The sequence below is a fragment of the Ursus americanus genome, chromosome 8 (genome assembly GCF_024610735.1).
Source record: "Ursus americanus isolate L20-20 chromosome 8, mUrsAme1.1.p, whole genome shotgun sequence".
Classification (NCBI taxonomy): Eukaryota; Metazoa; Chordata; class Mammalia; order Carnivora; family Ursidae; genus Ursus; species Ursus americanus.
In genome coordinates, this window is record NC_142134.1 from 41,007,928 (window position 1) to 41,021,539 (window position 13,612).

Here is a 13,612-nt window from a genome sequence, read left to right on the forward strand (position 1 = left end):
CAAAAATGGAATGGCCCACAGAGTCCCTATGAAGGACACCAAGTGGTTGGCAGTGTTTGAAGTCCTAAGTAGAAATGTAAAGATGTCTTCACATTTAAGGTTCAGAAGGAAGGTTAATTCCTAATAAGGAAGGCAGGATAACATCTTGACTGTACACATAAAATAGGCCCTTGGTGAGTCCTAAAAATAGCTTTACCTTTTCATACTCTAGTGTAGACAGGAAAGGGACAATAGAGATTCTATTATAACTGACCCTGGATGTAACTTTTCTGACAGAAATACTGCTGCTAAGAAAAAGGTCTGCTTAATGAAAGAACTGAGGTATAAAGTTCATAAGGACAAATAGTTGAGTGACTATCATATTATTTGTTCCTCATGGTATCTGGAAAAGAAAATTTGAGAACTATATTGTTAGGAGAAATGAACCAATTTCTTAGCTTTAAAAGTGTCATGAACATAGCAAAGGGAGTGATGACTTACCACAAGACAGTGAAGCAGTAAAACTTAAAATCAAAGTTCTAGCTTTCTACTTACCAGCCATGTGGCTGGATAGGACCATCTCTTTGAGCCTCGAAGTCTTTAGTTATACTACATTACGAAGATGTACACATGATTTCATTTTAGGGGGCAAAGTAATTACTGCCCTTCATGATGAAATATATTTTAAAGACAGCATCTTAAAGAGTCCTATTCATAAGAAGTGTTCAAGTTCTAAAATGGAGCTGAAGCTCCATCCAACAGAGGTAGGTTTGGAATTCTAATGGCGTATTAGAGGAAAGAGAAACAATAATGCTATCCCTGGTTTGTTTTTTCTTTTGAATTTGTGTAATAGTTACCAATTTAACCATCTGTAAATGTAAATCAGTGGCATTAAATACATTCACAATCCTGTATACTCATCACCCCTGTTTCCCAAAACTTTTTCATTATCACCAATACAAACTCTGTACCCATTTAACAATAACTCCTCCTCCTTCTCTCTTCCCATTCCCTGGTAACCTCTAATCTATTTCCTGTCTCTATGAATTTGACTACACTAGGCACCTCACTCACATAAGTAAAATCATAAAATATATATTCTTTTGTATTTGGCTTATTGCACTTAGTACAGTGTGTTCAAGGTTAATCTATGTTGCAGCAAGTGTCAGAATATCCTTTCTCTTTATGGTCGATCCAGTGTATGTATATACCACAATTTGTTTATCTATCTGTTGAGGACATTTGGGCTGTTTCTTTCTTTTGGCTATTGTGAATAGTGTTGCTATGAACATGTGTGTACATATACTGGTCTGTTTTTAATTCTTTTAGGTATATACCTAACATTGCTGGGTCATATGGTAATTCTGTGCTTAGCTTTTTGAAGACCTGATAAATTGTTTTCCACAGTGGCTGAACCATTTTACATTCCCACCAGCAATACGAGAGTTCTAGTTTCTCTACATTCTTGCCAACACTTGTATTTTCTATCTTTCTCATTTATAGCCATGCTAGGGGATGTGAAGTAGTATCTCATTGTGGTTTTGATTTGCATTTTCCTAATGAGCATCTTTTCATATGCTTGCTGGTCATTTATATATCTTCTTTGGAGAAGTGCCTGTTTGAGTCCTTTGCCCATTTATTTCTACTTTTTTAAAAGATTATTTATTTATTTATTTGACAGAGAGAGCAAGCGAGCACAAGTAGGGGGGGGCAGCAGGCAGGGGAAGAGGGAGAAGTGGGCTCCCCCCGCCAAGAGGAGAGCCAGATGCAGGGCTCCATCCCAGGACCCTGGGATCCTGACCTGAGCCAAAGGCAGACACTTAACAACTAAGCTACCCAGGTGCCCCAAGTCCTTTGCCCATTTAAAAAAGACTGGTTGCGTCTTTTTGTTGTTCAAAGAGTTCTTTATACATTCTTGACACTAGACCCTTATCAGAGATATGATTTGAAAATATTTTCTCCCATTCTGCAAGTTGTCACTTTCTTGATAAGGTCCTTGGATACACAAAGTTTTTTATTTTGTTGGAAGTCTAATTTACCTTTCTCTTTTGTTGCTCATTCTTTTGGTGTCCCATCTAAGAATCCATTGCCAAACCCAAAGTCATAAAGATTTACTCCTATGCTTTCTTCTAAGAGTTTTATTTATTTATTTATTTATTTATTTATTTATTTATTTAATTTATTTATTTTAAGATTTTATTTATTCGACAGAGATAGAAACAGCCAGCGAGAGAGGGAACACAAGCAGGGGGAATGGGAGAGGAAGAAGCAGGCTCATAGCAGAAGAGCCTGATGTGGGGCTCGATCCCATAACGCCGGGATCACGCCCTGAGCCGAAGGCAGATGCTTAACCGCTGTGCCACCCAGGCGCCCCTAAGAGTTTTATGTTTTTAGCTCTTCTATTTAGGTCATTGATCCATTTTGAGTTAATTTTTTATATTTAGTGTGAGGTAGGGGTCCAGTTTCATTCTTTTTCATGTGGCTATCCAGCTATTCTAGCACCATTTATTGATGAGGCTATTCTTTCTCTATTGAATGCTCTTGGCACCCTTGTTGAAATCAATTGGCCATAGATACATGGGTTTATTTCTGGACTTTCAGTTCTATTCATTTGGGCCATTTTTATGTCTATCTTTATGCCAGTTACCACTGGTTTATGCCAGTTACTGTTTTGAATACTGTACCATTTTTTTAAAAAGATTTTATTTATTTGACAGAGAGAGAGAGCAAGCACACAGCAGAGGGAGAATCAGGCAGAGGGAGAGGGAGAAGCAGACCTCCTGCTGAGCAAGGAGCCCAACATAGGGCTTGATCCCAGGACCCGAGAATCATGACCTGAGCCAAAGGCAGACGCTTAACCAACTGAACCACCCAGGTACCCCACTTTTCTTCTTTTTGATATACAATATTATATTAGCTTCAAGTATACAACATAGTGATTTGACATTTTATACATTACAAAAAGACCACCACAATAGGTCTAGTTACCACCTGTCACCAAAGTTATTACAATATTACTGATTATATCCTCTCCTTTGTACTTTACATTCCCTGTGACTTATTTCTCTTTCTCTGTCTGCCTTTTGTCACTTAGTGTAATAGCCTCTAGGTCCATCCATGTTGTCACGAAATGACAAAATCTCATTATTTTTTATGGTAATATTCCATTGTATATGTATATACCATATCTTTTTTTTAAACCATATTTTCTTTATCCACTTATCTATCAATGGACACCTGGGTTGCTTCCCTATCTTGGCTATTGTAAATAATGCTGCAATAAACATAAGAATGCATATATCTTTTTGAATTAGTGCTTTAGTTTTCTTTAGGAATCACTGGATCATATGGTATTTCGTTTTTAATTTTTTGAGGACCCACCATACTGTTTTCCACAGTGACTGCACCAATTTATAAATCCACCAACAGTGCATGAGAATTCTTCTTTCTCTACATCCTCACTACCACTTGTTATTTCTTGTCTTTTTGATTCTAGCCATATTGACTAGCCTGAGGTGATATCTCACTGTGGTTTTTTGATTTGCATTTCCCTGATTATTAGTGACATTGAGCATCTTTTCATGTGTTTCTTGGCCATCTGCATAACTTCTTTGGAAAAATGTCTACTCATGTCCTTTGCCCATTTTTTAATCGATTGTTTTTTTGGTGTTCAGTTGTATGAGTTCTTAATATAGTTTGGATATTAACTTTATGAGATATATGATTTGCAAATGTTTTTCCCATTCAGTAGGCTGCCTTTTCAATTTGTTGTTGGTTTCCTTTACTGTGCAAAAGCTTCCGTCTGATATAGTTCCAATTGTTTATTTTTGCTTTTATTGTCCTTGTCTCAGACAGATTAAAAAAAATACTGCTAACACTAATATCCAAGAGTTTCCTTCCTGTTTTCTTTTAAGAGTTTAATGGTTTCAGGTCTTACATTAAGGGCTTTAATCCGTTTTGAGTTTATTTTTTGTATATGGTATAGGAAAGTGGTTCAGTTTCCCCAACACCATTTATTGAAGAGACTGTCTTTTCTCCATTGTATACTCTGGTCTCCTTTGCCATAGATTAATGGACCATAGAAGTGTGGATTTATTTCCAGGCTTCTTATTCTGTTTCATTGGTCTATGTGTTTTTGTGCCAGTACCTTACTGTTTTGATTACTATAGCTTTGTAGTATAGTTTGAAATCTGGGAGCATGATACCATCAGCTTTGTTCTTTCTCAAAATTGCTTTGACTACTTGGGGGCTTTGCAGTTCTGTATAAATTTTAAGATTATTCACTCTAGTTCTGTAAAAAAATGCCTGCGGTATTTTGATTAGGATGCACTGAATCTGTATATTGATTTGGGTAGTATGAACATTTTAACAATGTTCTTCAAATCCATGAACACAGTGTATCTTTCCTTTTATTCTGTCATCTTCAGTTTCCTTCATCAAAGTCTTATAATTTTCAGAGTATAGGTCTCTTATCTCCTTGGTTAAATTTATTCCTAGGTATTTTATTCTTTTTGATGCAACTATACAAGGAATTGTTTTCTTAATATCACCTTCTGCTTTTTGGTATTAGTGTACAGTAACCCAACAGATTTCTATATATTAATTTTGTATCCTGCAACATTACTGAATTCAAATGCTAGTTTTAACAGTTTTTTTGGTTTCTTTAGGGTTGTCTATGTATAGCATTATTTCATCTGCAAATAGTATTTCTTTCCTACCAATCTGGATGCCTTTTATTAATCTTTTTCTTGTCTGGTGTGTCTGTATGAGGAAGTGAGCTCAAGATCCTGCTACTCTGGGGGAGGGGGGGAATCCTCCTACTCTGCCACACTGATTGGGGTCTCCCCTTTGTTTTATTTCAGATGTCTTCCAAGAGTCTATGTTTACGGCCCACCGTTAATTGAGACAGGCTGGCTACTATTAAGTGTCACCTCTTGGTGAGCCAGAGAGGGGAAAAGGGATCAGTACTGACTTTTCTTTGCCTTTGTACAAAGGGATGATGATTTGAATCTGGTGACCCTAATTTCCCTTGGCCCTTCCAAGTCCATGTCTATGAGCTCATTGCCCTCACTTGGGGCTCTGGCTCCTCTTCCTGTCTTTGTAGAAAACATGTTAGCATGTCCAGAAGACACTTCTTAGGCATTCAAAGGAGTCTGTGAACCTTCTTTCCCATATCTAAAATGGTTCTCAGTTCCTTTAACAAACAAAAACTTCTCAAGGGAGACCAGTTATATTTGGTTGTCTGAATATAACTAAATCCTACTATAACAACTGATACCCATTGCCATAGTATTAACTTCAACTAGAGTTTTCTGGGCCTTTTCTGGGAAAATCTGCTAATGCATTTATTTGATCCTGGATAAGTATACAACCTTCTAGTTTTGAAAAAGGTCCAAAGATAACTAAAGACTAAGGTAAACTGAAAACAGTCTGAGGGTATTTTCAGCTGTAAGAATCTAAACGTTTAGAGCCTCACTGCTAGCAGTTGTAAGGATTAAGGCTATTTACTATGGGGGTGATTGAGAAAAGTCAGTTGTCTAACTGGGCTGGAAATTATCCTCAAGCAGGGGTTGGCAAAACTACAGCCTGCTACATGTTTCTGTAAGGCCCAAGAGGTAAGAATGATTTTTACATGTTTACATGACTGAAAACAATTTCAACAGAAGACTGATATTTTGTGACATATGAAAATTATATGCAGTTCAAATTCCAGCATCCATAAAGTTGCACTGGACCACAGCCACACTCCTCCATTTATATAGTGTCTATGGCTGCTTCTGTGCTACAAAGGCAGGACTGAGTAGATGAGGCAGGGACTGGGTGGTGCGTATAATTTGAAACATTGACTCTCTGTTCCTTTACAGAAAAAGTTTACTGATGCTAGCTCCAGTATGGCTAACATGCTCTGAGGGCTAAGACCATCTTCCCTGGGTAAAGTTGCTTTATAGCACTATGGAGTTTTGAATTGGGGCATTAAATGCCAGGTCTCATTAAATGCTAAAATTCAAAGACGACAAGAGTCATTTGTTTAACATTAACGGGGGTCTTAAGGTGGGATTTTGTATTACACCCTCAGATGCTGTATTTGAACAATGAGAGACTGTGCTTGATATAGAAAAGACTGTTTGGTGGCACTGAAATTTGCTTAAAGATGCCTGACTCAGGATGGGAAAGAGGAAATGGGTCACCAGGTGGATAAAAAGGAACATATGCTTCATCTATCTGAGTATCAGCTTCTTTTTTTTTTTTTAAGATTTTATTTATTTATTTGACAGAGAGAGAGAAAGCACACAAGCAGGGGGAGAGGCAGAGGGAGAAGGAGAAGCAGGCTCCCCCGGAGCAGGGAGCCCCATGTGGGGCTCGATCCCAGGACGTAAAGATTATGACCTGAGCCGAAGGCAGATGCTTAACTGACTGAGTCACCCAAGCGTCCCTGAGTATCAGCTTCTTAAATGTCTCCATGTCTAGGGTAAGATAACTTTATATGATTAAAAGGGCAGCAAGATCTCCACTAACGACATCGAAAGTGGCATGAGGTTTGGGTAATGTGGCTTTGCTTCCACGGAGTGCTTGGCATCATGGTTTGTATTGGGTTCAGCTTTGGATTGGACCTGAAGGCTAGAGCTCATGGTTCTAATAGGAGAATGATATGGAGAATGTGACTGACAAACTTTCCTCAGAGATAAGTCAGTTTTTTTCTGTCAGAGCAAAATACAGTTATGGAACCATGCGATTTCCCCAGGTTGTACAAGGTAGACAGTAAAGTCTTCACAATCCCTTCCTTTAACACAGTGTCTGTGAGGGAAGTAGCACATTGAGCTAACAAGAGAAAAGGACATCACTGTAAAAAAAAAAAATGAGAAAGGAGCTGTAGGCTAGGGGATCAAGAAAGGGCACTGAAAGCTCTGCCTTATAAGACTGAGAAGGGCCTCCTGTGAGGAAAAGATAGGAGAGTTGTGGCTACAGTCTGAAGGAAAAAGCAAAATGGATTAAATGCAGATCCAGTCAGCTCAACACAACAGGGAAATAGGTAGACTAACTAATAATTCTGGGTGAAGAAATACGCCATAGTATCTGTACTTTGGAGCTGAATATAGACATGAACCAGAAGTGAGGCTGGTCTATTCAGCTAGCTTTCCAGAGGATGTATGTAGCACTCATAAAAAAAAAGTAAAAAAGCAGCTTTCACCTTAGTTCTTCCTGAAGTCTAACTTATCAAGACTTTAGTCAGAGCAGCAAAAAGGCAAAAATTAGAGATACTGTGTATGAGTCCCTAAAATAGTATTCCTTACCTTAATTAATCAGACACAACAAGCTCTTGATCTTATATCATTAAATTTGTTGGATAATCACAGAACCCTTATGAACAAACTCAGGCCTTTCTTTTCCTAATTATTCCTTGGATTTTCAATCCTACTGTTTATTTTACTATATATTTTGCAATTCTCAGTGTTTGTAGATTAGGTCTGCGTCTTGTATCTCATCATTTCTTTTTATTCTTCTGGGTTCTGAATTCTAGATGAATTTCTTGAATTTGTTTTCTATTTCACTAACTCAGTTTTCAGAAATATCCATTCTACTGTTCACTAACACTTTCAGTTCTAATTTATCAATCTTTTTTTTTTTTTTTTAAGATTCTATCTATTTGAGAGAGAGAGAGAAAGATAGCATGTGCGTGCACGCAAGCAAGAGAGGGCACAAACAAGGGGGAGGGGAGAAACGGGCTCCCTGCTCAATAGGGAGCCCACGCAGGGCTCAAACGTGGGAGCCTCGGATCATGACATGAGCTGAAGGCAGATGCTTAGCTGACTGAGCCACTAAGGTGCCCCTATCAATCTTTCTATTCTTTCCCCCCCAATCTTCTTCCTAATCATCATTACTACAATCCTTTCTGATCTCAAGTTATTATTTCATGACTGATTTAGTTTCACAAATGTATGTCATGTTGGCATCTGAAAATCTTTTCCTGATCCTTACTGCAAATATAATTTAGAGAGGAATATCTCTTCTGATTCTTCAGTGATCTCCTTCTTCTGATCATGTCTTTTTACTTATTGCAGCTACCTAGTCCAAAAAAAACCTGTTGACTTTGTTTCCTTCAATGTTCTGTATTTTAAATTTACTAATGGCTAACCAACAACCCAGTCTCCTAAGGCAAACACATTCTGCATTACTGAATCTTTCTTTCATTCTCACACAGATCATCCAATCCTTTTGATTTTATGAAGAAATGTTTTCTAAATCTAGCCTCTGTTCAAGTTCATTGTCACTGTTTCTAGTCCAGACACATGGTCTCCATCATTTGCAATCAGTCTCTTAAGATTCCAAATCCATCTTCCCAATTTCTGCCAGAGTTCACTTCCTAAAAGGTATGCTAATAACATCAGCTCTTTGGTTAAAAATTTGTTTGTTCTCCACATTTATAAGGTAAAATCCAGACACTCTTGGTTATCATACCATGTTCTTCATACCCTGACTCTAACCTATAGATACACCCTATTTTTCCATACTGACCTTCTTACCTTTGAGACACATCACCTTTTTAGACTCTGTATATGCATATTCTGATCTTACGTTTTTTGAAAGAGGAAAGGAAAATGACAAAGAATTTTATAATTTTCAGCAATCCTACAGTAGGGAATACAAATAATCCGAAGTAGCTAAGGGGAATTTTTGAAGGAAGTAGGTATAAAAACTTGCCTGCAATCATATCAGTCTGAGAGTCTTTAAAAATAGAGATACTCAACATCTACCCAGGTTTGCTCAGTGAATAAGTACCTCCAGAGATCTGCCCTTAAATTCATACTTTTCAAAACTGCTACAGGTGATTCTACTGCAGGGCCAACTTTCACTGCTTAAAGGCCCAGTTCAAAACACCACCACTAAGAACCTCACATAGCCACTAATTTGTTCCCAGAAGTGAAATAAACAAAACTTTCAATAAACTTACCTAAGTGAGTTCATCTCTGTCTTCCTATGAGATGAGTCACCAGCCACATGGTTAAGTTTTTGAGCTTGGAGTTTTGCTTTGTTCTCTAATGACTCTACTGTTTCTTTCATTATTAACACTTTAGACTTCAAATCACATTTTTCATCTTCAAGCTATAATTTAAATTAAAAAAATTAATAGATGTCTCAGTTTTGTCTTCTTTAAGCACTCTTTAGTAATATTTCTAGAGAAAAACTAAGGAAATAAATTATATTTATTTAACCATACTCGAAAAGTCATTTGTATACTTTAGGTTCTAGATGCCAGAACGGGCATACACATTTATCTCTCCTTATCAATATCAGTAAAATGAAAAAAAAAGATACAAAATTTTTAAAAAAGCAAGAGAGGAAGAAAAGAATATATCCATAAGAGCAATGAAAAAAGGAAAGGAAACCATTAGCAAACACGGCAAACATTTTGAGGAATTTCTAAAAAACAATAAGTACATAGGACTAAACTGAAGAAAAATCAGAGCAGAAAATACTGTAACCCAAACAAAAAATGGGCAAGATTTAGATGAAGAAACTAAAATTTTCCTGAAAGACATAAAACACAACCTGATTTAATGTAAAAGACACAACATGTTTCTGAATGGAAACACAATATTGGAAATGTATTAAAAGTTCCTGAAATAACCGTAAATTCAATGAAATTTCAGTAAGAATCCTAACAGAACCTTTTATAAATAAGGAAGGTGGCTTAGATTTCATTCTGAAGTTCATTTAGGAAAAAAAGTTAAGAAAACAGGAAAAATTGTGGGGGATTTGAGATATCAGAATAAATTACAAGCTACAGTGTGGATTTCACACGAATGAGTCAATACAAGTACACAGATGTAAATTTAGAAAAGGCAGTATGTTAAGGGAAGTAGGAAAAGAAAAAACTTTTTTTTTTAAATGTACAGGGATTTATTTATTTATTTATTTATTTTTAAGATTTTATTTATTTATTTGACAGAGACAGCCAGCGAGAGAGGGAACACAAGCAGGGGGAGTGGGAGAGGAAGAAGCAGGCTCCTAGCAGAGGAGCCTGATGTGGGGCTCGATCCCAGAATGCTGGGATCACGCCCTGAGCCGAAGGCAGACGCTTAACGACTGCGCCACCCAGGCGCCCCCAAAAGAAAAAACTCTTTACAAACAGAGTTGGGACAGCCACTCACTGAAGAAAAAATCAGTTAGATTTCTATTTTACATACAAAAATAAATTCTAAATAGAATAATGATCTATATGTAAAACTCAAAACCAAGAAATATTTGTGTTAAACAGAAGTCTTCCATTTAAAACTATACACTGACTATACACATTTAATCTCCCCTCCCTCTTGAAACGACAGTAAAGGAATAGAAAGTAACACACTCATAAGGACATAGAGAACAAGAAAGAAAACAACAATAGATAAGTGATGTCAGTAACTTATGGAAGACAGAGAATAGACAGAAGAGCGACTCAGAGTGGAAGGATACAATCCGAAGCAAAGCTTCTGAACCTCGGAACTACAGATATTTGGGGCCAGATATTCCTTTGCTGGGGGGGCTGACCTGTGCATTGTGCACCGTAGGACCTTTAGCAGCATCCCAGTCTCCTGAGTAGGCAAGGCCCTTAGTAGTATTTCTAGGTATGAAAAGCACCTTTTCCCCTAGTGCGTCAACCACAAATTCTCCAGGTATTGCCAAACACCTCCTAGGAGGCAGAACTGACCTCAGTTGAGGAACACTAATCTAAAATCACCACAGTTAGTAACTAGCTGATGTGCCCTGAAGAAACTCAACACACAAAGGCACCAAGTGGTGCGCTGGGGGTCAGGAACAGAACAAGGAAGACTGGCTGAAAATCTATACTGGGCACATCACACCCGAGAGAGCTCCTACCTCTTTCTAGAAAGTTCTCTTGGAAACCAGAAATATAACTAAATTTTAAAATAAATCAATAGAAGAGTTAGAAGATAAAGCTGAGGAAATCTCCCAGAAAGAACAAAAAGTCAAAGAGAAAATAAGGGAGATAGGATAAGAACCTCAGATCTCTTTAGGAGGTCCAAAACCAGCTAATAAAAGTTCCAGAGGGGCGCCTGGCTGGCTCAATAGGTAGTGTGTGACTCTTGATCTTGGGGTCATGAATTCAGGCCCCATGCTGAGTGTAGAGCTTACTTAAAAAACAACAACAACAACAACAACAAAAAACAGTTCCAGAGAGAGAAAATATAATAGTACAGTAAATTACCCAAGAAATTGAAAACAAGGAGGAAATTCTTAAAGTTTTCAGAAATAAAAACATGTACAAGGGACTAGGATATAGAATAGCATCAGACATCTCAAAGAAAGTTGAGACACAATGGAAGACAGTATTCAAAATTTTTAGTGGAAATAATTTTCTAATCTAGATTTCCATATACCAAGCCAAATCATAAATCAATTATGAAATCTGAATAAAGACATTTTCAGACAAGTAGTATACCCAGAAACTCTCCTCCCATGTCCTCTTTTCCAGGAAACCGCTAGAGAAGGTGCTATACCAGAATGAAGGAAAGAAAACACGAGGCTGAATACAGGAGAGGGGAACAGAGAAATTCATAAGAGGACATAGTCCGCAACTGAGCAAGATGATGGAAAGCTCAAGACGGAAGTCTTCAGTGGGAAACAACAGAACTGACAGGTTTGAGCATGTGGTAGAGATGCTGCAGTTCTTGACAAAAATTGGCAAAGGGTTTAATGAAAACAGAAAAGAAACAAAAAATAAAATGAAACAAAACAAAAGCAATGATTAATTCCAGGAAAAAGATCTGTAAGAGAAAAGGCAAGAGTAGTACTATCCCATTTGGCTGACCCATGGGCCACTAGAAGTCATAATAATATAAAGTTACTACTAAAGTAAGTGTAATATGTAGTAAATACGAAGTAATGGGGGAAGCAAAAGGGAAGAGTGCTAAGTCATCATCTAACATCATGGATATTCATTAAATAATCTTGAATCAATAAAGTAAGACAAGACTAAGCAGTTATAAGCACATTATTTAGAAACAGGGAGGTAAACACCAGGAGGAATTAGAATTGTGGGTAGTAGTTTTGGGTATAGAGAGGTGGGAAATGAAACTGGGTTTGTTTGTTTTTTTTTTTCCATTAAAAACCTTTCAAAATTCCTTGGGTATATCTTGTACAAACAAGATTACATGTATAGTATAAAGAATAACAACAACAAAAGAACATTTATGTATCTATTACCTGGCTTAAAAATATTACCCGAACCTTGAAACTGCTTGGGAGCAGTCTCCAATCACCAATCACATCCCCCAAATCTTGCCACAGTAACCACTTATCATGAGTCTCGTGTTTCTCATTTCTTATTTTTTTTGTGTACCATTATCCGTATGAATCCCTAAATAATATATAGTTTAGGTCTGTATACTTTTGAACTCTACACAAGCAGAATCATGCTGCATGTTCTCTGACTCTGTATTTGTAAGATTCATGCACACTGATGTTTGCAGCTACTGTTCACTCGTTTTCACTGCTCTGTAATACTTCACTGTATGAATTATTACCACTATTTCTCTATTTTCCCCATAACTGACATCAAGATTGTTTCTTGTTTTCTACCAGGGAGTTAAGGCTTTGTGAGGCTTTGGTCTGCTGCCACGGGCTATGTGTAACAAATGAACATGGCTGTTTTCCAATAAAAACTTTATGACAAAGACAAACTAGAGGTCAGATTTGGTCTGGGCGCCACAGTTCACTGACCTCCAACCAGGGTTCTTATCTAGAAATGGATTTGCTAGCTCATAGAATATGCCTTTGCTAGGCAATGCCAAATTATCCTCCAAAGAGGTACCAGTTTGCACTCCCTGACCCTACATGTATTTGCTAAATTATGTGTGTTATAACTTGTTAATTTTTTTATTTTTTAAAAAGTAATCTCTACACCCAACAAAGGGCTTGAACCTACAACTCTGAGATCAAGAGTTGCATGCTCTACTGACTGAGCCAGCCAGGTGCCCTGAACTTTTTAATTTCTGATGCCCTGATGGATGTGAAATGTTTTTACTATGGTTTTATAATTTGTATTTCCTCTATTACTGATGTAGAACACCTTTTTATGTTTATTAGCCACTTGTAATTTCTTCTGCCATGAAGTGTCAATTCATATCTTCTGTTGAGTTCTCTTAGGTTAAATGTATAGCAAATCCTCTCAGTTAGTGGCCTGTTTTTTCAACTTATGGCTATTTGATGAACAAAGAAGTTCTTGTCAATGTAGTCCTATTTATCTGTTTCCTTTCATTTGTGTTTAGGAGCTTACATTCTGGCAGCAGACACTTGCTAGCTGCGTGATATTAGGCAAATTCCACCCCCCCACCTCAGTTTCCTTATGTATGATATAAGGATAATATTAACATTTACTTCATACGATTGTTATCAGAATTAAAATTATATAAAATGTTGAGAAAGCACCTGACACAAAGTAAATGCTATATAAATTGCTATTATTATTATTTCCCCAAGGTCAAAAAGATGTTCTCCTGCTGGGCATGGAGCCCGATACAGGGTGTGAACACATGACCTGAGATTAAGACCTGAGCTGGGATCAAGAGTCAGACCTTTAACCACTGAGCCACCTAGGTGCTCCATCTCCTGTATTTTCTTTCAAAAATTG

General features: G+C 37.3%; 1 protein-coding gene across 2 annotated transcripts in view; it reads right to left on the reverse strand.

Moving 5' to 3' along the window:
* Positions 1 to 13,612, reverse strand: part of CEP135 (centrosomal protein 135) — a 73,046-nt gene that overhangs the window by 20,556 nt on the left and 38,878 nt on the right. For both annotated transcript variants that reach the window (XM_045815927.2, XM_045815926.2), the window contains exon 15: positions 8,930 to 9,081. In XM_045815927.2, coding sequence (XP_045671883.2) covers positions 8,930 to 9,081 — 152 coding nt within the window. The remainder of the gene's footprint in view (positions 1 to 8,929; positions 9,082 to 13,612) is intronic.